This window comes from Polyodon spathula, chromosome 16, assembly GCF_017654505.1.
Source record: "Polyodon spathula isolate WHYD16114869_AA chromosome 16, ASM1765450v1, whole genome shotgun sequence".
In the NCBI taxonomy this organism is placed as follows: domain Eukaryota; kingdom Metazoa; phylum Chordata; class Actinopteri; order Acipenseriformes; family Polyodontidae; genus Polyodon; species Polyodon spathula.
This window is the reverse complement of record NC_054549.1, coordinates 23534491-23562339: the sequence shown is the minus strand read 5'-3', so window position 1 is coordinate 23562339 and position 27849 is coordinate 23534491. Positions and strand designations below refer to the sequence as shown.

General features: G+C 41.0%; 1 protein-coding gene across 1 annotated transcript; it reads left to right on the top strand.

The window, feature by feature from the left end:
* The first annotated feature begins 54 nt into the window (after nucleotides 1-54).
* On the top strand, nucleotides 55-27849 carry LOC121328626 (rab GDP dissociation inhibitor alpha). The gene is made up of 11 exons (XM_041273476.1): nucleotides 55-257; nucleotides 3765-3872; nucleotides 11079-11178; nucleotides 11648-11782; nucleotides 12529-12727; nucleotides 16304-16435; nucleotides 16529-16628; nucleotides 17291-17462; nucleotides 20290-20434; nucleotides 25029-25083; nucleotides 26906-27849. Exons 1-11 carry the CDS (start codon nucleotides 213-215, stop codon nucleotides 27056-27058), a joined length of 1344 nt encoding a protein of 447 aa, XP_041129410.1. The 5' UTR covers nucleotides 55-212; the 3' UTR covers nucleotides 27059-27849.

Below are 27849 nucleotides of genomic sequence, written 5' to 3'. Positions count from 1 at the left end.
TTGCTATAATCTGGTGGGACGGACTATTTTCTGTCGCGGAGTTGGCGACACCAGCTGGATGAGCGGTTCCACGCACAGGGCCATCTTTTGGTCGTTCTCGCCGGACACATTTCTGGCACCAGTGTCTTTTTAACCTGAAACCATTTTTTGAAGATTCACCTCCTGTTCCTTTTGTTTCTCGTATTTGCGTAATAAAAAACCTCCCAAAAACCATGGATGAAGAATATGATGTTATTGTTTTGGGCACTGGTCTTACGGTACGTATTGCTTTTAAACGGCTATAGTCAGGCATCCTTGTCTTTAAATAATGAACAGGGATGCGAACATCATTTCTTTAAATTATACATTTATAGGGATACATGTTCTTTTTATTTTATCTAATTAAACGATTTTTTTTTTGTTTAAAGAGGTAAGCTTTACCGTCCAATTACATTTGTGCAGTTAATTATATCAGCTTTCGTCTCATCTATTAAGTATATCCGTTTTTATTCAAGACAAAATAGCACTAATGTACTTCTAGACAAACTGGCTACTGGTATCTCTGCGTACTGTCAATATTGTCATAACTTATATCAATTGCATGGTGATGCTTTACATTGTACAGCCAATATAATATTGAATAATAATAACAGTTAAACATATTAAAGTGGCTAAAACAGAACAGCCCTTCACTGAAAAGAAAGGGTGGACAACAAAAACCTTTTAAATTATTAATAACGAAACGATTTCTACAGCAGGCTTGAATAGACTGTCACTCATGTATCACGCCCAGTGACTATACAAATAATCCTCGCTACGCAAATAGTGACAGGTAGTAAAGACTCTCTCTATAGATCTTCAAAAATACGGCTTAACAGATAAACTTTAACGGAAGGTTTGTGTGAAATATAAATGAATATTATTATCGTTTTATTTGATACACAAGGGTTGTAATGAAAACCATTATTTTAAACACTTAACTGTTATTTAAAAGCTTTTTATACCCATGAAGAACGTGGTCTGTTAATTGTAGGCAGGGCAACACGAAATAATGTTGACATAATTTGAGCGATTTTAACACTTTTTAAAATGTGCTGTAGCCAAGCATATTATATAACATGTAGCTTGGTTTGCTGTGTGGGGTAATATAACAGATGCATTTACTAAAGTCAGGCAATAATAATAATAATAATAATAATAATAATATAATAATAATAATAATAATAATAATAATAGTCGCTATTATTTAACAGCACGTAGGATCAAATAATAAGGAAACTGTGTAATAGAAATCTAGAGAAAAGAAAATTGCTATCTAATCAGCATGTTACAGAATGGAAAATTAACAACAACCAATGCAAATGTGTATTGAATCAACGAAGAACACATTTTAGGACCGGATACACACTTTAATTCAAAGCATTACAAACAGTTATTAAAATTCCAAATAATAATAATTACAATAAGCTATTACCAATTATTGATTTAAGCATAATAATAATAAAATAAAAAACATATTGCTGCTTGTAACACGACAATTTATATTTAAAATACAAATATTTTATATTTAAACGGTGTTTGAAAGCAAAAGAAATAGGATGGATACAATTAAACCCGGCAGTTAAAAAAAAAAATATATATATCAATATAATAATATTAGAGTAGTTGTATGTTTCAAAATAATATGTTGCACACTTCTAATGTGACAGATATTCACGGAGTCACTATATTAAATATCTGTGCATCAGTCGTTTTATTCGCTGTATTAGGTATTTGTACATCAGTCGTGTTTGATTCTGGCAAATTCAACTTGAACATCCATAGCCGTCTTTCAATAATAAAAACAGGGTGGGGTTTGGATGACCAGAGATATCCCAGATTGCACTGTGCTGGTGGAGCACAGAGCTCAGCCTGCAAGCGGCTCCCATTGTGAATGTAACTGTTAGTGGTGCTATACTAGAATCTTACAATGGTTACCAATCTAGATAGTCCAGGTTTTCAACATTATATATATATATATATATATATATATATATATATATATATATATATATATATATATATATATGTAGTGCTGTTAAACTGTTGTTGCAATGTCATCCTTGGGGAGATTAATTTTTCAACACATGTGAACTGCACTCCTGTCTTGTCCCTCTTAGCAATATTCTTTATTTCCTTGGCACAGGTTTGTTGCTTTTAGTTACAGCATTAGAATACAGAGCTCAATGAAACTTGCTCAAAGTACCTCGTGATAACAACCTCTCTCCCTCGTCCCCAGTTCAGCAGCCACGTCACAATATGTAAGGTCTTCCAGTTCAAGTTACAGTAGATTGGTTGCTTAGCTTAGCTGCCCACTACAAAACATAGTTCCAACGAATCATTTGTGCTGTATTAATTCTACACTAATAACATTCATAAAATAATCTGAACAGTGCAAATACATTACAATAGCATCAGTAACAAAACAGTAATAAATTAGATGGATGCAGTAATTGCATCAATTAAATATGCGATTAAAACCAAAATTAACTGAGATGCATTTTTTTTAATCTCAAGATTAATTGCTTGACAGCCAAGTAATAATTTTTATAAAAATGTTTCTGTCAGTAAAAATGAACTACACTCCAAACTTGCAATGTACTTGACATCGCCCTATTAAGAACCGTGATGTTTCAAGAATAACCTACCTTACCTGATGTTTAGATCCCCAAGTCCATCCTCCTGTATTTCATTGCAAACTTGTCACGTGCTTAGGTCTTGGTTTTACAACAGCCGTTTAAAGCATGACTCGCAGGGAACTGAAAACCAGGTGTCCTCAGAGCTGGTCAAAAGCAGATGTCTAGTAACCTCCCAGATGGGAATTAGTTTTTATCAAGGAAAGTCTGTAAATCCAAAATGAAGTACGATGTTGTAGCCAGAGAAAGCGCATATTGTAGCTACGTTGCTGGCCACAAAATAATTCTAGTGATCTTAAACTACAGTTAAAATGTAACTGACGGGAAACAGATGTTTTTCACTTCCTTACCAGTCCTGACTATTTCAGTTGCAGTTATACAAAGGAGCACCTCTGGAAATCTTTCACATGTTGCGCACAACTGAACCACACCAACATCCCATCTCATGCCGATAACGACTCTTCATCAACATGCTGGAAGATGTTTCAGCCTATCGGAGTGCTGCATTTTTGTTCTTTCTTGAGTTTCACAGCACCTACACTGTCACATTAGAAAACTGCAGTCAAATTGCAACACCTTTTCCTTTTCTAAAAATGAATAAACACAGTGTGCTGCCATCGAGACAGACCAAAAACTACAGAGGCAACAGTAAAAGCTGCAAATAAACCTATTTGAAATACAGACTTAAATTAGGGGGAAAAAAAGCTCACAAATGTTTTATGCTGGTTCCATTTCTAATCATTTTACTCTCACAACCACTACATGTAATCATTACTCATCCCCTAAGCATGGACATAGACAGGTCACACACATGCATTTGAATACAGTCTGCACCGGTATTATAGGGTTAAAGCATTACGGAACCCACTGCAACATTTACAAGAAACGCATTTTACAAGAAACACATTACATTACCTTTGCTGTGTCCCGTGTTGTCCATATCACAGTGTTATATTTTTAAACATATTGTCGACTCCTTTAAAATTTGTAATCACATGTTCTGAGAAAACTAGGGCTGTAGCATTCCCATTTCCACCAGTGCTCATCTTCATTTAGCGCAGGGGTTACTGAGGAGCTAGAATTGAGTTGTGTGTTTTTTGTCGTTGCCAGGAATGTATTCTCTCTGGGATCATGTCTGTGAATGGCAAGAAGGTTCTTCACATGGATCGGAATCCTTACTATGGAGGGGAAAGCTCCTCAATAACGCCTCTGGAAGAGGTAAGAGATGTGTGACAGACTGGACTCATTCTCTAACTGCAGCCTGACCATCAGCTTTTTCATTTCACTGTGACTGTAATGTGCTCAACGTCCATCAGGTGTCACCAGTGTGTAAATTTTAGTGTTCCAGACTCCATGCAGTCTTTACAAGAAACACAGTACTTGACTTTTGCTGTATGCTAACGTTGATATTGCAGCATTTTTTTTTTTTATAATATTCCTGATTGTTTTGATATTTTTATTCACACATCATAAGTTAAAAAACTTGAGAATGAACTTTTTTCAAGTTTGCTCAGGAGTGTTTGCCAGGAAAAAGAGAATCCTCCTGCAGCAGTGCTGGGATTGAAATAAGTGCCGTACAGGAAAGCAGCATTGTTGCAGGAGGGAACGTGATCATGATACACTGCAATCCTTTTTTTTCCTTCTGTAGAACACACCCTAGTAAATGCTGAGTGATGTATTGGTGTTGGTTTGTGAGTGTGAAAAGGGAGCTTGAAGTATTTCTTATAAACTCTGCAGGGTGTTCTGTAAACTTTAAGGTTTGGTGAGTTCCTCACCTTTTCACTACTCCCGTTCCATTGTTTAGTTCAGCTTTTTCTAACAGGGATGAATAGTTTAGAGCAGGGCTACACAACCCTGGTCCTGGACAGCCGCTGTCCCTCCTGGTTTTTGTTTCAGCTGTACCCTAAATGACTTAATTGGACCAATTCAGTGCTTATTAGATGCTTAATTGGTCCAATTAATCAATTTAGTGTACAGTTGGAACAAAAACCAGGAGGGACAACAACCCTCCAGGACCAGGGTTGAGTAGCCTTGGTTTAGAGTATCAACGTTTTCCAAGTGTTAAACGTTTCAAATTCTTCTTAAACCATAATTGTCAAAGATGTGCATGTGAACACTGAGGTCAGCTGCAATGTTAATACAGTAGAGTGTGTGAAGTGTTAATACATTAGGGTGTGTGCGGTGTTAATACACTAGGGTGTGTGCAGTGTTAATACACTAGGATGTGTGCAGTGTTAGATATTTTACTAAGTCCTTTCCTACATACATGTACTCCTATTCAGATCAGTGTTATTCATGTCCCATTCTGGTCACCACAGCACTAAAGGGACATTGTGGCCCTAGAGAGAGCCCAAAGAACAGCAACCAAACTAACCCCAAGGCTGAAAGAACTGAATCTATTAAGCCTTGAAGAAAAAAGAATCAGGGAGGACTTGATTGAAGACGCGATTGAACAGCAGTCTAATGGAGGGCTTCTCATAATGGCTTTTTTACTTACAAAATGTTCCAGTATGTTAAAGTTTAAATGTTAAGGACATTAAACAGAATCTGACATCCTTATTTTGTAATGTGTTTCAATATTAATAACATGTATTTCTGATAAAGGTTAACAACATAAGCAGCAACTAAAACAATCAATCTACAAAACAGGCGCAGAGCTAAACTAAAACAAGCCTGCTACAGAACAGAGCTAAACTAAAACAAGCCTGCTACAGAACAGAGCTAAACTAAAACAAGCCTGCTACAAAACAGAGCTAAACTAAAACAAGCCTGCTACAGAACAGAGCTAAACTAAAACAAGCCTGCTACAGAACAGAGCTAAACTAAAACAAGCCTGCTACAAAACAGAGCTAAACTAAAACAAGCCTGCTACAGAACAGAGCTAAACTAAAACAAGCCTGCTACAAAACAGAGCTAAACTAAAACAAGCCTGCTACAAAACAGAGCTAAACTAAAACAAGCCTGCTACAAAACAGAGCTAAACTAAAACAAGCCTGCTACAAAACAGAGCTAAACTAAAACAAGCCTGCTACAAAACAGAGCTAAACTAAAACAAGCCTGCTACAAAACAGAGCTAAACTAAAACAAGCCTGCTACAGGACAGAGCTAAACTAAAACAAGCCTGCTACAAAACAGAGCTAAACTAAAACAAGCCTGCTACAAAACAGAGCTAAACTAAAACAAGCCTGCTACAAAACAGAGCTAAACTAAAACAAGCCTGCTACAGAACAGAGCTAAACTAAAACAAGCCTGCTACAAAACAGAGCTAAACTAAAACAAGCCTGCTACAAAACAGAGCTAAACTAAAACAAGCCTGCTACAAAACAGAGCTAAACTAAAACAAGCCTGCTACAGGACAGAGCTAAACTAAAACAAGCCTGCTACAAAACAGAGCTAAACTAAAACAAGCCTGCTACAAAACAGAGCTAAACTAAAACAAGCCTGCTACAAAACAGAGCTAAACTAAAACAAGCCTGCTACAGAACAGAGCTAAACTAAAACAAGCCTGCTACAAAACAGAGCTAAACTAAAACAAGCCTGCTACAAAACAGCCTGCTAAACTAAAACAAGCCTGCTACAAAACAGAGCTAAACTAAAACAAGCCTGCTACAAAACAGAGCTAAACTAAAACAAGCCTGCTACAAAACAGAGAGCTAAACTAAAACAAGCCTGCTACAAAACAGAGCTAAACTAAAACAAGCCTGCTACAAAACAGAGCTAAACTAAAACAAGCCTGCTACAAAACAGAACTAAACTAAAACAAGCCTGCTACAAAACAGAACTAAACTAAAACAAGCCTGCTACAAAACAGAGCTAAACTAAAACAAGCCTGCTACAAAACAGAGCTAAACTAAAACAAGCCTGCTACAAAACAGAGCTAAACTAAAACAAGCCTGCTACAAAACAGAGCTAAACTAAAACAAGCCTGCTACAAAACAGAGCTAAACTAAAACAAGCCTGCTACAAAACAGAGCTAAACTAAAACAAGCCTGCTACAAAACAGAGCTAAACTAAAACAAGCCTGCTACAAAACAGAGCTAAACTAAAACAAGCCTGCTACAAAACAGAGCTAAACTAAAACAAGCCTGCTACAAAACAGAGCTAAACTAAAACAAGCCTGCTACAAAACAGAGCTAAACTAAAACAAGCCTGCTACAAAACAGAGCTAAACTAAAACAAGCCTGCTACAAAACAGAGCTAAACTAAAACAAGCCTGCTACAAAACAGAGCTAAACTAAAACAAGCCTGCTACAAAACAGAGCTAAACTAAAACAAGCCTGCTACAAAACAGAGCTAAACTAAAACAAGCCTGCTACAAAACAGAGCTAAACTAAAACAAGCCTGCTACAAAACAGAGCTAAACTAAAACAAGCCTGCTACAAAACAGAGCTAAACTAAAACAAGCCTGCTACAAAACAGAGCTAAACTAAAACAAGCCTGCTACAAAACAGAGCTAAACTAAAACAAGCCTGCTACAAAACAGAGCTAAACTAAAACAAGCCTGCTACAAAACAGAGCTAAACTAAAACAAGCCTGCTACAAAACAGAGCTAAACTAAAACAAGCCTGCTACAAAACAGAGCTAAACTAAAACAAGCCTGCTACAAAACAGAGCTAAACTAAAACAAGCCTGCTACAAAACAGAGCTAAACTAAAACAAGCCTGCTACAAAACAGAGCTAAACTAAAACAAGCCTGCTACAGAACAGAGCTAAACTAAAACAAGCCTGCTACAAAACAGAGCTAAACTAAAACAAGCCTGCTACAAAACAGAGCTAAACTAAAACAAGCCTGCTACAGGACAGAGCTAAACTAAAACAAGCCTGCTACAGGACAGAGCTAAACTAAAACAAGCCTGCTACAAAACAGAGCTAAACTAAAACAAGCCTGCTACAGAACAGAGCTAAACTAAAACAAGCCTGCTACAAAACAGAGCTAAACTAAAACAAGCCTGCTACAAAACAGAGCTAAACTAAAACAAGCCTGCTACAAAACAGAGCTAAACTAAAACAAGCCTGCTACAGAACAGAGCTAAACTAAAACAAGCCTGCTACAGGACAGAGCTAAACTAAAACAAGCCTGCTACAAAACAGAGCTAAACTAAAACAAGCCTGCTACAAAACAGAGCTAAACTAAAACAAGCCTGCTACAAAACAGAGCTAAACTAAAACAAGCCTGCTACAAAACAGAGCTAAACTAAAACAAGCCTGCTACAAAACAGAGCTAAACTAAAACAAGCCTGCTACAAAACAGAGCTAAACTAAAACAAGCCTGCTACAGAACAGAGCTAAACTAAAACAAGCCTGCTACAAAACAGAGCTAAACTAAAACAAGCCTGCTACAGAACAGAGCTAAACTAAAACAAGCCTGCTACAAAACAGAGCTAAACTAAAACAAGCCTGCTACAAAACAGAGCTAAACTAAAACAAGCCTGCTACAAAACAGAGCTAAACTAAAACAAGCCTGCTACAGAACAGAGCTAAACTAAAACAAGCCTGCTACAGAACAGAGCTAAACTAAAACAAGCCTGCTACAAAACAGGATAGAGCTAAACTAAAACAAGCCTGCTACAAAACAGGCACAGAGCTAAATTTTTTCCAGTCCTGGACTTCATAACCCCCTCCTACTGTATATTAGTATTACTGTTGTTGATTGATCATGCCCCTTCTTAACCTGCTTTTATCTGAACAGCATTTCTCACAGTCTGCAGGTTAGGTGGCGGCCACTCGGACCACCAGTCAAGAAAATCTGATGGTCCATTAGAGATTTTGGTGGCCCTAAATTTTTCTAAGTGAACCTAAAAATTTATACTGGTAAATAAACACAGCGTGTGAACTAAATAAGTGAAGCAAACACATTTTTGTTTTAATTTGACAGAAGAATATCACACCTTTAAACTGATCGGCAGGAGAGAAAGCTACAGTAAATACTTTCACTAAATATTACTTGAAAATCATGGCACAGCACTCAAATAGTAAATATATATTACAAAACATGAATCATCCACGAGAAATGTAATGCCACTTTCTGTCAAAACTTCAAGCATTATCTGTCTTATGATTTAGATTTTGTGGGCTTGTGGCAGAGCAGTAGCTCTTCCTTTAAATAAGTGTAGTCATGGGAGCTAAGATGGCTGCCCAGGACAAAAACTACATTTCCCAGCAAGCGGCACTCAGTCTAGCTGGCCAGCAATTAGCTGGGATTCAGTTCACCTTATGCTAATCAGGCCAGTTATTTAAGGGCACTGCAAAGGTGTATCTTTATGCTCAGGCTTAGGCCTCTGTGTGTGTGTGTGTGTGTGTGTGTGTGTGTGTGCACGTGCGCGCGTGCGTGTGCTTTGTTTTGTCATTGTTAATTAAAGCGCGCTAGCGCTTCAACCTGCCATCTGTCTCTGAGTCTCTGCATTTCTGCCTAAAAGCCTCCACACCTACGCTATCCTGTCACATTTAGTGTTAGAAGAGGGATAGCACGGGCCTCCCAAGTGGCACATCTGGTAAAGGCGCTCTGAGTGGAGTGCAGGATGCGCCCTATAGCCTGGACGTCGTTGGTTCGAGTCCAGGCTATTTCATTGCCATTCTTTGATGGGAGTTTCCAGGGGGCAGCGCACAATTGGCTGAGTGCCACCTGGGGGGGCTGGCTCAGCCACAGTGTCCTCAGCTCATCACGCACCAGCAACCCCTGTAGTCTGGTTGGGCATCCGTAAGCTGTCTGGTGCTACATTGTCCTCTGACACTGCACCTCCAAGGTGGCTGCATGGTGAGTCTGCAGTGTGAAAAGAAGCAGTCAGCTGACACACTTCTGAGGGCAGCATGTGTTTGTTTTCACCGCTCCTGAGTGGTGAGGGTAGCAGTGAGCCAAGCTTAAATAATAATTGGATATTCTAAATTGGGAGAAAATAATAAATAATTGACAACTACTACATTTAAAAAAAAAAAAAAAAGAGAGAGAGAGAGATCGTGCCCCCTGGAGACTCAGAGCAGAATTACAGGATTTTTTTAAAAAATTTTTTAAAAGAAAATAAATAAATAAATGGGAAAATGGCAGCAAAGGAAGAGAGAGCCTCAGCTAAGGAGAATCCTGTGGTCTGGCTGGATCCTGTTGTGTCCTAAGCCTTGTGGGACCAGGATCTGGATGCATTTTTAGAGGCCTGATAGAATCAATGGGGTGGTGCCTCCTTTGTAAGGACTACGGGCATGGCGTCTCCAGCTGCCCGCTCCCAGAGAAGGAGGATGATCCCTGGGCAGAGGAGAAGCTGCAGCCACCAGGGGTTTGCCTTACCTGTCTGAATGGGGAAGAGGGGGTGCTTCGCCTGTGGTGAGATTGGGCACGTATCACCTAACTTCTCCCTTCTATGTTGGGAGGAGAAGCGGGTTGTCCAATCAAGGCTGGGCGAGGCACCACAAAAGCGGAGGAGAAACGGGAGGAGTCGCTTCTCCTGAGCATTAGCAATGGGGCAGTAGCTGCTGTCCAGAGAGTCTGTGCATCAGGCGTTGCCTGAGATGGAGTTGTTGCTACCCCACGTGTTCTAGAGTGATGAATGGTTAACCCAGGAGACAAAAGGGGAGGAGCCACTGCTGTCTCTGTTGCCTGAGGGGGTGGAGCCAGTGCTGCCATCTCCAGAGCCTGAGGGGGAGGGCCTTCTGCCATCTTCGTTGCCAAAGCGGGAGGAGCTTCTGTTATCTTCAGAGCCAGAGGGGAACCTCCTACTGTAGTCTCCAGTGACTGAGGGAGAGCAGCACCTGTCTCTAGTGACCGAGGGAGAGCCTTTAAGTAATTGTAGTCCTGGGAGCTAACCAGGCTGAACTCAGCCTAGCTGGCCAGCAGTTAGCTGGGATTTAATTCACCTGATGCTAATCAGACAAGGTATTTAACGGCACTGCAAAGGTGTCTCTTTGTTTGTGCTCAGGATTAGGTTTGTATGTATGTGTGTGTGGGGGGGAAACCCGACTACTGTCGTTAAAGAAGTTATGATGTTGTGTTTTTGTTCAAGAACTGTGTTTTGTGGTACTGGTAAGCAGCTTATCTGTCCCGTTATAGTTAAGGAACCTTTTTGTTAAGTATAGTTAGTGCTCATGATAAGAGCTAGGATTTTGCTTATGCTTTGTTTATTTTGTCATTGTTAATAAAAGTGCGCTTTAGTGCTTAAACCAGCCATCTCTGTCTATGAGTCTCTGCATTGCTGCCTAAAAGCCTCTACACCTATGCTATCCTGTAACAGGGCTAAATAAATATTTGGTGCCTCTGGACCACCAGGCCACCATTCAAACCCTGCTTACTGTTAGAAGTTGCTCACACAGCTATAAGAGAGGAACAGTTTATATACTGAGACTAGATCACAATCCAGGAAGACCTGGCCTAGCTGAACTGCTAATCATGTTCTTCCGTTTCTGTGGCTTTCCCTCTTTTCTCACATCTCTTCTTGGCAGCTATACAAGCGGTTTGGAATTCCTGACGGCCCTCCGGAATCTATGGGCAGAGGGCGGGACTGGAATGTTGACCTCATCCCCAAATTCCTCATGGCAAACGGTCAGTCACTCACTGAACTCTTCTCATCTGTGTCCTCTCAGCCCTGCCTTGTATTAAAACACTAATGGAACTACTATAAGGATCTGTAGAAATGAACTTTTCTAGTATCTTATTTTTTCCATGTGCATCAATCAAATCCTAAGTAGGTCCACTTGTGCAATTTAGCTAATTTTGAGGTAATTTTTCCTATTTTGCATCCATTTTTTAAAGTGAGTGCCATCTTTAAACAACTCTTTTGTTTAGCATTTTAAGACATGATAAATATTAAAACATGACATTGTAGCATCTACGTAAGATTGGATACACATGGGAAGAACTACACATGGGATACACATGGGAAGAACTAATAATATGTTCATTTCTGCTTATATATCCTGTGGAAGGTGAAGGTGTAAATATTTAATTGTCGGTGGTCAGTCCAATCCTTTGCATTTCACCTGTTTTTGTCTTTGCCTCTGTGACGTAACAGGCCAGCTGGTGAAGATGCTGCTGTACACGGAGGTGACCCGGTATCTCGACTTCAAGGTAGTGGAAGGAAGCTTCGTCTACAAGGGGGGGAAGATCTACAAAGTGCCGTCCACAGAGACAGAGGCGCTGGCCTCCAGTAAGTGTGCTGCACACTGAGGCTAGACACAGAGCCGTTAGTGGCCAAAAATGCTGCCTTTTTTTTTTTTTTTTTTTTTTTTTTTTAAACTCCCATTAATTGCAACTTACTCCATAGTAGTTTTTGCTATCATACAACCTTTTCCTTTTCTTTTCTCGCTCTGTTCTTTGGCTTTGTAAAATAAAGCCACACCGCTGTTCTCTCCCACAACTTCTCTTAATGAACAAACCAGTTGTCTGCAGGGAGGACAAAATATCCAGGTAGCAGTGATTCTAAGCCTGTGAAGCTTCAGATGAAAGGTTATTGATGACAATATAGTTATAGCTAAGCATTTTGCAGTACAATAAATAATGAAGACGAAATAAAGGATTGTTATCATCACGTATAATATAATCACTTATAATTCCATCCCTACTATTGCCAGTGATGGTCAGATATGTTCCGTCAACTTAGTGGTGACATTGTCTGTTCTCAACCTTAATCATTTCAAAATGCACAGCATTCTTAATGAATACAGTATGCTGCTCTGTTCTAACCCTGTGACGCAAGCCACAATAGAAGTACTGTATGTATAGGAACTGGATGATCAAATCATGTGAATAAATTGTTTACGGTGGTGTTAACTGTTAGCTATTTTAATGACTGTGATGCTGTCTGAGATGGAGGTGAGATCTGAAATCTGAACTGTAGCTCTAGAGATGTACCCAGCACAGCTGATCTGACCACTTTTATTTTCTGACCTCCAGATTTGATGGGAATGTTTGAGAAACGCAGGTTCAGGAAGTTCCTGGTGTTTGTGGCCAATTTTGACGAGAATGACCCCAAGACTTATGAGGGAGTGGACCCCAAGTTGACCACCATGAGGGATGTTTACAAGAAGTTTGACCTGGGTCAGGATGTGATTGATTTCACTGGCCATGCGCTGGCGCTTTACAGGACAGATGAGTGAGTCTACCTCTGTCAATATGTCTACTTGTCCATATTCAATTAAGTAGGCCACACATGTATCTTTGGGCCAGAGTTTAACGATGCAAACTTCATAACATGGATCCTTTGGGTAAAAGCGGACCAAAAATTGTTGAAAAAAATGAACAATCCTCACAGTTTGTTTTAATGTATATATTTTTTAATGCGTTTTCGATCAAAAATAACCACTTTGATGTGCTAGTAACCCTTAGCGGTCCATTTATTCAGCGCTTGTCAGGCACGTCAGGTCTAATTTATTTTCACATGCTCTGTTTATTTTACATGTGCTGTTTAAAATATTTTTTTTCAGAGTAAAACAGGTTCAAAAGGCACTGAATCGCAAAAAAAACACTCAGTACTGTATCTACATCCAAGCCCCACCCCTTGTTCGCTGTATTTTTCACATACCTCTTTATAGACGTGCATACTGATAAATCCTCTCCTGATCACTCGTTTTATCACCAAACTCCTCAATAATGCGATCCAAGTCATTATTTTATTACTATAACATCTCAAAAAGCTCTGCAGATGTCTGTGATATTCTTTGAGCCCTAGATACAGAAGCAGCTACCTACATTGTTATGTCCGTGTTATCTCTGTAGTGCATGGGACTATGAGAAACACCCTTTTTTTTCTTTTTTTTTCAGTTTCTTTCAGCTTCTACCGGTCTCACTCGGCCATTGAAAGGTTTTCTCGACTAGAGACCTGTGCTTTACATCTTTTTGATGATGTCGGACAGGGTCCGACATTGGACAGGAAAGGGAAAATTGCAATGTTGGACCTGGTTTGACATAGGACCGCAAAAGGTTAAAACAAGCAACAGTCAAGACATCCCATAATAACCAAAGCCTGTATAGGTGCCATGATCGCCTAGCAACCACAGCACAGCCAATGGCTATCACACTTGTAAGGCTTTGCGCGGCCAAGCAATGAGGCCCAAAACTGACAGTCAACAGATGAGAACTTCACTGTTATTTTATTTGAACCCCTGGGATGGGGGAGCACAGTTCTTAGAATCCAGGTTATGGGTTGTTGGGCTGGTGAAGACTAAGGGAACAGTTCATGCAAACTGGATGAAACTTTGCATTGACATTTACATACAGTCCGACTTGCATACATATCAATCAATCAGTTTGTATTTTATATAGCACCTTTCATAGTGGACCACCATCACAAAGCGCTTTACAAGATGCAGTAACAAGAAAATCCATAATACATGAAATAGTAGTAGCAAACAGCAGCTAATAGCAGATATCAGGCTTAAAGAGCATGAAAAGCAAGAGAGAACAGGTGGGTCTTGAGAGTTGATTTAAAGCAAGCGATGGTGGGAGCATCACAGACCAAAGCTGGGAGACAAAGAGTTGGAGCCATGAAGCTAAACAAGCGTTTCCAAGTGTTGTGCACTTTTTCTTGGGGATAACAAGCAGGACAGTGTCGGAGGACCTCCGCTTGTGAGCAGGGACATAGCGCGTCAGCAAGGAGGCTCTCAGGACCTGAGTGATGAAGGGCATTGTAGGCGAGCAGGAGAGTTTTGAAATTAATTCTTAACTTTAGAGGTAGCCAGTACAGCTGGGCAAGGCGGGGGTGATGTGATCACGACTTTTACATCTGGTAAGGATCCTGGCTGGCATTCTGAACTAGCTGCAGTCGGGTTATGGTGCGTGCCGATGGTAGAAGGAAGATTTGATCACAGAGGAGATGTGGGCATCAAATGAGAGGTTGTTGTCAAAAGTACACCAGTTTCTGAGGTTCAGGGCAGCTATATTGAGATTCTTAAATTGAGTTTTAGATCCTACTAGAAGGAGTTCAGATTTGCTAGTGTTCAGCTGAAGAAAATTGGCAGGCATCCAGGCCTTGAATGCAAGCCGAGAGCCAGACCATGGCAGAAGGGCTTCCAGGGTCGAGTTTTAAATAGAGCTGGGTGTCTTCAGCATAGGAGTGAAACATGAGGCTGTGTTGGCGGATGAGGTGACCCAAGGGAAACATGTAGATGTTGAACAGAAGGGGCCCAAGAACAGATCCTTGGGGGACACCACAAGTGATTGGGTTAGAAAACAGACTGCATGATAGGTAAGAAGACATCCAGGAGAGACAGGTTCCCAGCATACTTCTGAAGGTGGTTAAGAAGAGTATCATGATCTATGATGTCAACAGCGGCTGTTAGGCCAAGGAGGACAAGCACAGAGAGAGCACCAGCATCAGCATTAAGCAGGAGATCATTCACAATCCGGAGCAGAGCAGTTTCAGTACTGTGATGTGGCCGGAAGCTAGACTGTAGAGATTCAAGCAGATCCATGAGATGTGTCATCATCTGACTGGCTACAGTCCTTTTGAGAGTTTTCGAGAGAAAAGGTAGATGAGACGGAAATTAGATAAGTCAGCCTGGTCAGAAACTGAGCCAGAGTCCAGGGACAGGCTGCGAATGTCCATAATGGACGGAGCAAGATCAGAAACACAGAGACAGACAAGGTTAGTCTTCCGGGGGTCCATCAACTGAGGACGGGAGAGTACCATTCCGAGAGTTTCAGAGGATTCAGCAGATTCTTGGGACAGAAGGAGATAACAGTATCAGTAGTGGAGGCGGGAGCAGGGAGATTAATATTAGCAGTGATTTAGAAATGGTCAGAGAGAGAGAGAGATATCTGAGACAGATTGGAAATATCAAGGCCCCTGGTGATGAGCAGATCCAGGGTGTATCCTCGGGTGTGAGTGATGTGTTTTTTAGATTGAGAGAATCCAAGACAGTCCAGAAGGAGTTAGAAAAGGTATGTGCATCTGGTCCTTACCAGTGTTCATTCTGGGAGTGGAGAACGAGTGAGCCCACTTTATCCAGGGGATCCAGACGTTAGGTGTCAAAGTAGGAAGGACGTAGCCATTGGGAGGGAGTTGGGAAAGATCCTCACTCCACCTGTCCACGCTCTGACTGCCACAGCTCAGACTCCCCTTGGACATGTGTCCCTTAGACTGTCACAGCTCAGACTGCCCTTGGACTTGTGGCCCTTGGACGGATGACGCTTAGAATCGCTGGCGTTCTAAGACACCGATTGCCATTTTATACTATCCTGTAGGCCTGGAGCCATATACTTAACACACGTTTCTATTCAGCCTCCCAATTCAACACAGCCCAGCACACAAAGGAAATCTAAATTACTATTTTTAAGTGCAGTCTGGTTACCTTAGCAAGCACCGATTTAAACTATTAAAATTAACTGTAATTCACTTTCCTATTTCAGTGTCGTTTTCACCAGCGTTTGGAAACACGTGTCTGAGTGCAGCATATGTACGTATGTTGCACTCAGATTAGTAGCCATGCCTGCTATTTCATTCCAGGGACTGGGAAGGAGGAAGCAGTGAGGCCTAGTCTAATGGTTAGGGAGGAGGGAAGCAGTGTGGCCTGGTCTTGTAGTTAGAGCTGAGGGATTGGGAGGGAAGCAGTAAGGCCTCGTCTAATGGTTAGAGCTGAGGGACTGAGAGAGGGAGGCAGTGTGGCCTAGTTTAGTGGTTAGAGTTGAGTGAGAACCTATGACAAAGACTTTTCCTTTTTCTCAATCACAGCTACCTGGACCAGTCTTGCCTGGAGACTATTAACCGCATCAAGCTCTATAGCGAGTCCCTGGCACGCTATGGCAAAAGCCCGTACCTGTACCCTCTGTATGGGCTGGGGGAGCTGCCTCAGGGATTTGCCAGGTAAGAAAGTGAAGGGGTTTATTCAGAATCATCTCTGCAGGGTTTTCTGGAGTGGCAGTGTAACCTGACCTATGCGTGTGTGTGTTTCAACAGATTAAGTGCAATTTACGGAGGGACGTACATGCTGAACAAGCCTGTGGAGGAGATCGTTATGGATAACGGTCATGTCATCGGAGTCAAATCAGAGGGAGAGGTAACCCTGACCCAGCACGCTAGCTATGACCCCATCCCTAATCCAAAAACAGTCACTACACGCCAACCCAAATCAGAGGGAGAGGTAACCCTGACCCAGCACGCTAACCATGACCCCATCCCTAATCCAAAAACAGTCACTACACGCCAACCCAAATCAGAGGGAGAGGTAACCCTGACCCAGCATGCTAACCATGACCCCATCCCTAATCCAGAAACATCGATTCACTACACGCCAACCCAAATGAGAGGGAGAGGTAACCCTGACCCAGCATGCTAACCATGACCCCATCCCTAATCCAGAAACATCGATTCACTACACGCCAACCCAAATCAGAGGGAGAGGTAACCCTGACCCAGCATGCTAACCATGACCCCATCCCTAATCCAGAAACATCGATTCACTACACGCCAACCCAAATCACAGTCGTAGACCTAGAGGAAGTACTTTCACATGTTTTAGTGTTCCCTTATCTTTTATGATGTGTTCTAAAGCAACAGCAATAATTAATCAGCCAACGCGAGCCAGGTAGACAACTACCATTACTGGAGTACACCAACAAGGTCCTGCACAGCATTGTGAAATAGCTGAAGATTAAAATCATTATCCAATAGAAACAGCACAGGAGTCACATTGCTAAGCCCTATTTCTCTCCGTCACAGGTGGCACGCTGTAAACAGCTTATCTGCGACCCCAGCTACTTGCAGGAGCGTGTGCAGAAGGTGGGTCAGGTGATCCGGGTGATCTGTGTGCTGAGTCACCCCATCAAGAACACCAACGAGGCCAACTCCTGCCAGATCATCATCCCGCAGAACCAGGTCAACCGCAAATCAGGTATGTGCCGCCAGCCTCAGGCTCCAGCTCATGAGCTCTCATAAACCCATCCAGATTCGGATTTCAATGTTAGGGGAAACTCCTCTAATGGTACTGTTCATGTCATCCTCAGACAATAGATGGCCACCATATTGAGTCTCAAATGACAGATCAAACTCTTAATTTCTAGTTTAAGTTAAAGACAGCAAGGGTCGAGCTCATGTAATCTTACATTTTCTTTTAGTTGGTTCTGTGAGCACACTAGCATAACTTCTGTTTTATCTAAATTCAACATTAGAAAATTCTGTGACATCCAATGCAAGTAGCTAATAACACCCAGGCAGAAGAAATGTACCTAATCAGTGTAGTTGGTAAAATTGTGCTGGAGTCCTCCTTAATAGAAGGTGTCTGTAGAATCTTATTTTTGATGTCTAGTATTTTATTTTTAAAGAAATGTAAGAAGTCATTGCAGCTGTGAGATGAGCCACTGTCAAGGTTATGACTATTAGGGGAAGGATTTGTTAATTTATCTTGGAAAGCAAAAAGGAATCTAGGATTATTTTTATTTGTTTCAATTAAATTAGAATAATATGGTCTAGCCAATGCCACAGCATTCCTATATTTATGGACCTTCCATGCAATGTAATGAACATGCAATTTAGATTCCCGACATCTTTATTCTAATTTACAACCCTCATAATTCATCTTACGAGTTGTATCATTGAACCACGGTGAGCTTTTTTTAAAAGACATTCTCCGAGTTTTGATTGACGCTACAGTTTATAAGATACCAGTCAAGGTGGTGGTGTAGGTATGAACCAGCTCATCTACTGAGGACTCAGAGATAACATCTGATTTATATTGATACACAACATCGGTCTTGAACTGGTGTTGAAAAGTGGGTTCAGACAGAAAGAGGTATTGTATTGGTATATTCTAAACCAAAACTCATTTTATCGGTATCGTTCCGATACAAGTTTGAACAGGGCTTAAATGTATTAAAAAAAAAAAACTAAAAAAACATAACAGCAGGAGGCGCTGTGGTCATTGGTCATCCAGTGACTGCTTTTGGGAGACAAACCACTAAATGGTGCAGGATTGTGTTTTTAGTTTTTTTTTTTTTTTTAACACCGTGAAAATTTTGTTAAGAATTGTTTGTCTCTGGCTTCTATCCGGTCACGTCACAAGATAACATTAAAACTGTCCTTCACCATGTACAGTAATGATGAATGGGAAGCAGTGGGATTCGTACTTAATGCAGGCAATTGTTTTGTTTTTTGCCTTTATTTGCATTCAAATGTGTATTATTTAAATGTGGCTTACATTGAGTGCAGACGTCAAATAAAAATGCGTCTTCCAAAATAAAATTTAAAAAAACACAGTTATTGCTCAAGCCAGAAAATGTAGAATTTGGTTTCTATCAGACTATACCTGTGCTTTGTTAGTTCTAGGTTTAGTTTCCTATTTATCAAAGTAGTGATTTGATTTAGAACACATTCTAAATGTATTTCAAAATGATCTAAATAGTGTTCTGACCCCTGACCTACTAGAGCAGGGTTTCCCAACTCTGGTCCTTGGAACGCTATGTGTCTTCTGGTTTTCATTCCAAATGAGCTCTCAGTTACTTAACTAGACCCTTAACTGAAATATTAATTTGCTTAATTGGACCTTACACCTAATTGTTATTGTTATTGATAAGAGCAGTTAAAGTACAATAAAATCAGCAGCAAATAAGATCATATTGATATAAGAGCAAAATAAAGAATACAGTAAATAATTGCATTTTAGAGTGAGTTCGACTAAGAGCAGTTAACTTATAGTAAAAATATTTCATAAATAAAGTCCAGTAAGAACAAATGGTAAATACAATTAAATGGATGACCATAATTTCAAATAAGAGTAATTACAAAAAAAAAAAAATCAAGATACAGGAAGTAGTTATAATTAGGAGCAGTAGTAGAATACGGCAAGGTATGGAGCAGTTCAGTGCAAGTACAAGCTGATGCAAGTACTTGTACAATTGGGTGCCATATAGTCCAGTATAGTGGAGAGTTGTGAGGTTTGCTGATGCTTTCTGAACAGGTGTGTCTTGAGGAAGGTGGTCAGGGGGCGAGAGGGGGTGTAGGGAGAAATGTCTGGAGATAGGAGGGAGCAGAAAGGTCAAGACAGCGGTAGGCAAGTACAAGAGTTTTGAACTGGATGCGAGCAGTGATAGAGAGCCAGTGCAGAGAGCGGAGCAGTGGTGTAGCATGGGAGAAATGAGGAAGGGAAAAGACAAGGCAAGCAGCAGAGTTTTGGATGAGCTGGAGTGGACGGATCGCAGAGGCAGGGAGGCCAGCCAGGAGGGAGTTGCAGTAGTCAAGGTGGGACAGTACCAGAGCCTGAAAGTAGGTGTGTGAAAGTAGTCAGTGAGGAAGGGGCAAATTCTGCCTGTGTTGCTGAGGAAGACGGAACAGGAGCGTTGTTTTCAGCTCTTAAACAGTTGCAGATTTCAAGTTAGGTATAACATTTTATAAGTAACTTGAAATCTGTAACTTTTTAGGAGCTGAGAAAAATTTAAAAGGTCTAATTAAACAAATTATTAGTTCAATTAAGGGTTTAGATAAGTAACTGAGAGCTCAGTTGGAATGAAAACCAGAAGGCACATGGGGTCCCCAGGACCAGGATTGGGAACCACTGTACTAGAGATTGCCTTTCTATTTAACATGATCTTCAGCAAGTGACACCTGCTGGTGAAAAGATGGATTTCAGTTATAATTCTTTAAATGACAGTTTCTAGCTATGTAGCATGTGATCTCTAATCTCTATGTATGTGTGATCTCTAATCCCTCCCCTTCTCCCTGTTTAGATATCTATGTATGTATGATCTCGTATGCTCATAACGTGGCAGCCCAGGGGAAATACATTGCCATTGTCAGCACCACAGTGGAGACCAGCGAGCCGGAGAAAGAGATTGAGCCAGCCCTGGAGCTACTGGAGCCCATCGACCAAAAGTCAGTACACTCTCAACTTCTGACCCGCACTGCACTGCACTGAAAATGAGTATTGTCATTAACCCTTCTCTATAATACTCAAGTTTGTCCCCAGTAGTCATAGCAGAGCGGATAACAGAGGTTTTATGGAGGAATTGTTCAAATGATGATACAAGCATGAAACTTGGCACAGATATTCTCATGGGCTCATTTTTCAAGAACAAATCGTTAGTCATATGAAAGTCCAAGATGGCAGTCAGTTTTTCCTGCCAGTGTCCGATTTCGACATGTAAATTAATATTTAAATGTTTTTGACTATACTGAAGCTAAATCTGCGGTCTGTAAATGCCTCTAATGTTCCTTTTTGTTATTTAAAGATGCAATAATGTATTCAGTGTCAGCTAAATGATTTGTGTTCAACATGTAGCAATAATTTTGTGTCCCAAATGCCATCTAACCAACCCCATATCGGTTAGGTAGCCACACCCGAATGAACAGGATGTGCAGCATGGGAGAGCTGAGCCGAGCTAAGGATGATGGGGTTTCGGTTATCTGGACTTAAATGACACTGGATGAGGGATCAGGCAAGGTGTAGGGCAAAGACACGAACCTAGCTGTATCCCACAGTTTCAAGCGCATACAGTATAAAGTGGTAAAAGGATAAACCCTCAGCCTTAAACTGTTGATCTACTACAGTAAAAGGAAAATGGCTACGTCTACCAAATCTAAGTGCAAACTGACTGGGGTAAATGCTGCCTTTGTCAACAGGACAAGGAAGACCTCAAGTCACCACCAAGTTCCTACAAAAGAGAACAAGATGGATATAGCAACATTGCAACAAACATTCCTCTGTTTCATGCTATCAGTGGGCTCAAAAAAGAAAGTATACTGTTGCAACAAACACAGAGGAGAACAGTAGCAAAGTAAAAAGAATGTCCAACAAACAAAAACATCAGAATCTTTTTTATGTGAGAAACAGGCCCCAACATCTGCTTTAAGAGAAGCAATGACTATGAAATTAAATGATAGATTAAACTCTTAATGATGGAAGGCTCCTTACAAAACTAAGTGGCAGAGATGTTGTGACACAGGAGCTAAAGTACCATCTTGCCTGCTTAGCAGCAATATACAACAGAGAGCAAGCCCATCTGAATGCCAAATATATGAGGAAACTATTCAAAGCTTAACTGGAAAGGAAGTGTATCCAATTGCTTTTTGCGAACTTGTCACCTGAGACGAAGGCTATAAGTGAACGTGCTGGTCCACTAGGTTGAAGAACCAGTTAATATCTCACATGCCCCAGCTAGAAGTCCATCAGAAAGGAAGGGATGTACTCATTGCTTTAAAGATCAGGCTCAGCTCTGTCACAAGTCTGTGAATACAGTGATGCTGTTTGTCTAGCCAAAGCTGTGAAATCATACACAGACAGGTGCTTGATCACAAGTCAAAATTCGACAGTACATTCCATCCAGGATGTGTTGAAGTGTCCGTTCCACAAGAACTTCAGTTTGTGTGCATGATCGAACACGGTGCAGATATCAAATCACAGCTTAAACATGGTGCGTCCAAATCAGACCTAGCCATTGCACAGCTGTAGCAGTACACCTATTACACAAAGTATAAAAAAGTCAAGAGGGAGAGTCCATTCCCTATGTATGTTGGAATCACCGTATTTGTAAAGACCAGGAAAAGACAACTAATAGATATGCTCCATGTGAATGGGATCAGCATTTCATATGAGAGAATTGTATAAACCTCATCACAACTAGGAGAAGCAGTGGTAACTCAATATGTGGAGAATGGGGTTGTGTGCCCACCAATCTTGAGAAAGTTATTCACAACATCTACAATGGACAACATTGATTACAACCCAACTGCAACAAGAGCTCACACATCTTTTCATGGCATTAGTATCTCTGTCTTCCAGCATCCAAATTCTGAACATCAAGGCAAGGTGTGAGAACCAATCAAAATGAGAGATAGTAAAGTGAAGAAAGTTCCACAGATTCCTGAATCATGAATCCTCCACCACCATCCAGTCTGTCTTTATTAGGCCCCAACCTCTTCAGGAGAAACCTAATGGCAGAGTATGACTGGCTGGAAAAGGTGATGCTTACTGAAGAAGTGGATGATTCTGTCTATATAACATGGTCAGCCCACCATGCATCACAGAAGAGGAGTCAACAGTTTGAAGTCAGCATCACACCACTATTGCCCCTTCCTCGGGATGAGGCACATTCTGATGCCACCATAAAGCATGTAATGAACAAAATCTAGGACAGACTCCTGTCATAGCTGCTGACCAGCCACTGTTTGCACTAACCAAGAAGATCCAATGGCACTGGCCAGAGTGGTATGGAGAGGACAAGTTTATGATAATGTTTGGAGCATTCAGATGGCGGCACTGAGAATGATAGGTACAGTATTTCAAGACTGGATGGACCTTGTTGAAGCAGAGGTAGCCTCATCTGGTACTGCAGAATAATTTCTATCAACTGCAAGCATTACCAAAACACACCAAGCGCATCAAATCACGTGCAGTCTATGTTCAACTTGCCTCAAAGGTTTTATTTGAGAAACATATCTCTTCAGTGGTAAAGACAGGGTTTTAACACTTAAAGATCATTTTCTGCCCCCTGGGGATGCTGAGATTCTTGTTCATTCATTTGTTATGTCTTGTTTGGATTATTGCAATGCCGTTTTTGTTAATCTTCCTGCTTGCTCTTTACATCAATTGCAGATGGTGCAAAATACAGCAGCAAGGGTTCTTAACACTACCAAGCGTACAGAACACATTAAACTCTGGTCCTTAAGCATTTGCATTGGCTTACTGTCCAGTCCCGTGTTTCCTTTTAAAATATTATTGTTGACCTAAAAGGCTTTGCACGGTCAGGGTCCTAGTTATATAATAGACCTTCTTAGCCCTTACATCCCTGGGAGGCATTGTGTTCCTCTAATTCTGGATTGCTAAAATGTATGGTTCCAAAATGTGCTACGCTCGGATGGCATAATTTTAGCTGTGTTGCTCCTTTCCTTTGGAATGCAACAGATGTTCATTCTGTCAGTCAATTAGGAAGAATAAGATCATCTTGAAACATGCACCCGTTGCCAGCAATTCCAAGGTGAGGGTATTGAAGGAAGACTGCCACCTGTTCACTTGACTTTTCATGTCATGCCAGAGCAGACAATGTGACTTTCACGTATTCTTCAAAAATGAGAACCATCCAGTCCCTGCCTCTCAGTGACAATGGGAAGTTCCATATATGTCAAAAGGATCAGCTGATGGAAATACTTGAAGCTGAAGTGATGATGCCGGACACCGAACCAGATGCAGGTGCTATCATCATAGTTGGTTCAGCACTGGTGAATATCCTGCCACCATGTACCAAGACATTTGATGACTATGATAGAGAAGACGCCTTTCCCAAATTAGAATCATACAGCACCAAGTACAAGAGAACTGACATTGTGTTTGATGTGTACCGGCAGTCCAGTCTTAAGTTCAAGCAGGTAAAGGGTATCGGGAGGAGGAGTGACTGGAACCGCAAAACCCCAACAATCTGGTGGAGCTTTCTGCGAGATGATAACAACAAAACAGAGCTGTTCCACTTCCTCACATAAAATAGCTGAAATAAGTACAAAAAACAACCATTGTGACAAAGGTAGAATATGTCATCAGCAGCCAAATGATCTGCCTAGAGGATGTGGCCCTTTGTACCCATAAAGAGGCAGACACACATTTTGTTATATGCCATACATTCAACAATGGAGGGCAACAAGGTACTCATTGTTGATGCCAATGCCACAGATGTAGTCATAGCTATATCTGTTCTGCCATCTCTAAAGGAGCTTGGCCTTGAGAAAATGTGGATTGTCTTTGATAAATGCAAGGAATGCTGATGGATTCCAATACATGACATGGTCTCAACAATAGGTTCCTTGAAAGCAAGTGGAATCCCATTCTTCCATGCCTTCAGTGGTTGTGTCTGTCTTACATGGCAAAGGGGAGAAAATCTGGAACAAACGGAAAACCTGCAACATGTGTGATGAGGCATCTAGCATATTCAGAAAAGTCAGTCAGCATCCACCATCTGTTGATGATGGTGACCTGCAGATCTTGGAGACATTTTTGGTCATAATGTATAACAGGTCTAGTACAGCTACAAATGTTAACCGATGCAAGGCTGGACCGCTTCACCTGGATGCAGAGGTCATATGATTTTGATTCTGTTGATTCTGTTGGATTACTCTTCCACCTATTGCGATAAGTTGCCAGGAACTAACAGACTAGTAATAGTGCAAGTGGATATTTCAAGTTGTATCATCATTTGAACAATAATCTGTTATCCGCGCTACTATTAGGGTTAGGGTTAGGAATAGGAGGTTAGGGTCAGGGGGTAGAGTTGGCGTTGGGGTTGGGTTTATTAACTTCAACACAAAGTGTGTTTAAAATATATGCCAAATACTTTTTTTATTCTTTGTGTTTTATGGCTTAAACTTTAAGACAGTTCTGCCCACAGTTTAGTCTGCCTGTATGTATTAAGTAGATTTTAGTGTATTTGGATACATGTAAAATAATGTGAATCAAACAGTACTGGGTGTGTGTTTCTGATAGGTTTGTGGCCATCAGTGACCTGTATGAATCCACAGACGATGGCAGCGAGAGTCAGGTAGGTCTCTATGCATGCTTGGAGCTGTCATTCATGCTTATATTCCTACTGTCTGCTATTTGTATCAAGATGATGAAATCCCAGGAAACAGGGACTTAGTGGAGGCTATAATGAATTGGCATGTCAGACCATTGAAGTGAATGGAAAGTAAAGGGCTGGAGACAAACCTCAAACTATACAGCTCAAAGACGAACATCTTCCCATTCAGCTGAAGTGCAAGCTCTGTTTTGGAGAGGCAGGTGCGGGTCCCATGCTGATAATGACAGTTGGTCTAACCCACAATAAAGTAGTTCTTAACTCTCTAGCATGAGTTATAGAGAGTGACACAATCGGAGCAGATGTGAAGGTACATCCCTTGATGGATACGTCACACTATCTTGGAAATCACTTTTCAGGAAACTTTGAATTGCCATTTCCTATATTTGACATGGTGTTGCTATACGTCGTGGTCATAGACCTCATACTGACAGCTCTAAATGTAGGTTTTGAGTTGTGGCACGGAATGTCTGTTTCCAGCATACTGGTTAAAACAGTATCTTTGTATATCTTTCATTGGCTGCTTCTCAAAAACATTCCACAGTGCAGGGTGGAAAGAGACTTCTATTTGTTTCTCACATTTCTCATCACAAAACTAATACAAGCAGAAGAGCTTTAGTCGAGCAGTATACCAGAACAGCCTGTGTTAGTGAACAGCAGCCAGCTACACAAGGGAATAGGGGACAGGACCATGAATCGAATAATGACGTTACTGAGCAACCAGCTGCACAAGGGAACAGGGGACCAGGACTGTTAATTGAACGATGAATGCTCAATAGAGGCTCTTAATAGCATATTATCTTATAAAAGTTTACCATTGTACATTTTCACCACCATTTTCTAGCTTTCTCACCCTTTTCTCATGGTATACGATGAATTTCACATTTTAACAGCAGTTTTAATACGCTTGACTGGGCTTTACAGTGCTTAGCTATGCTTTGCCACGCTTTCACTGAGCTGTATTATGCCTTGTTGTGCTAGCACTGAGCTGTATTATACTTTGCTATGCTAGCACTGAGCTGTATTATGCTTTGCTATGTGTGCACTGAGCTGTATTATACTTTGCTATGCTAGCACTGAGCTGTATTATACTTTGCTATGCTAGCACTGAGCTGTATTATGCTTTGCTATGCTAGCACTGAGCTGTATTATGCTTTGCTATGCATGCACTGAGCTGTATTATGCTTTGCTATGAATGCACTGAGCTGTATTATGCTTTGCTATGCTAGCACTGAGCTGTATTATACTTTGCTATGCTAGCACTGAGCTGTATTATGCTTTGCTATGTGTGCACTGAGCTGTATTATACTTTGCTATGCTAGCACTGAGCTGTATTATGCTTTGCTATGTGTGCACTGAGCTGTATTATGCTTTGCTATGCTAGCACTGAGCTGTATTATGCTTTGCTATGCATGCACTGAGCTGTATTATGCTTTGCTATGAATGCACTGAGCTGTATTATGCTTTGCTATGCTAGCACTGAGCTGTATTATGCTTTGCTATGCTAGCACTGAGCTGTATTATGCTTTGCTATGTGTGCACTGAGCTGTATTATACTTTGCTATGCTAGCACTGAGCTGTATTATGCTTTGCTATGCTAGCACTGAGCTGTATTATGCTTTGCTATGAATGCACTGTGCTGTATTATGCTTTGCTATGCGTGCACTGAGCTGTATTGTACTTTGCCATGCTTTCACTGAGCTATGGTATACTTAGCTATGCTTGCGCTGTGGGAACTCTTATTTCCCTGGTGGGTGGATCATTCAGTACTGCCGCTCTTCCTCAGATCTTCTCGTCTCGCTCCTATGATGCCACCACTCATTTCGAGACCACCTGCAATGACATCAAAGACATCTACAAGAGAATGACAGGAAGTGACTTCGACTTTGAGAACATGAAGCGCAAACAGAATGATGTCTTCGGGGAGGAAGAGCAATAGAGAGGGGACTGCCCCCCGTGCGGTGATGTCATCTCAAACACACCAGTAGGGAGGGGGGCTGCTCCCCCCCCCCCAGTGGTGATGTTATTTCAAACATACCAGTAGAGAGGGGGCTGCCCCCCACAGTGATGTCATCTCAATTGTCACATTATCTGCTGCATTGTTTGCTCTTAGCATTAGCCCTCCCATAGAAACCCGACACCAATCACCCAGCACTACACACACTCAGTCGAGCTGAATATAGAAACACTAAAAGAAAAGTAATACAGTCAGTGACAAACATTTCAACATGGAAAAGTAAACGTTTGTCATTGAATTTATTGTCACTTCGTATTTCTAATCAAACATTTGAAGTGTCCAATACTGATTGTTTTCATAGACACCCAAGTCCACAAGTCTGGGTGCAAGTCAAGTTTCAGCATACGGCTACAATGACAAAGCATTGTAAACGTTTAAACCACAACTCAGTATGTATAAACAGATTAAATACATTAGTATGGGTCTGCTTTATGTATTTTAAGAGGGTTTGGTTGCTACCTCTAATCAAGTTGCATTTTCTCATGAGCTCCTTATATCTTCTCTCAACTTGATTGGAGGCACCATGTATTATTAAAACTTGTACAATTTTCAGTACTGACCCATAGCAGTCATTGAAAAATATAACCCCCAAACAGCCCTAAATAAATAAATACCAGGAAAAAGCAAGAAAGGTGTCTCTCCCAACTCTCCATCTCTCTCCCAACTCTCCATCTCTCTCCCAACTCTCCCTCTCTCTCCCAACTCTTTTGTCT

Coding starts and splice junctions, on each gene's coding strand:
- LOC121328626 (XM_041273476.1), top strand. CDS start 213: ATGGATGAAGAATATGATGTTATTGTTTTGGGCACTGGTCTTACG. Junction 16,629..17,290: donor GAGTCAAATCAGAGGGAGAG/GTAACCCTGACC, acceptor TCTCCGTCACAG/GTGGCACGCTGTAAACAGCT. Junction 20,435..25,028: donor CTGGAGCCCATCGACCAAAA/GTCAGTACACTC, acceptor TGTTTCTGATAG/GTTTGTGGCCATCAGTGACC.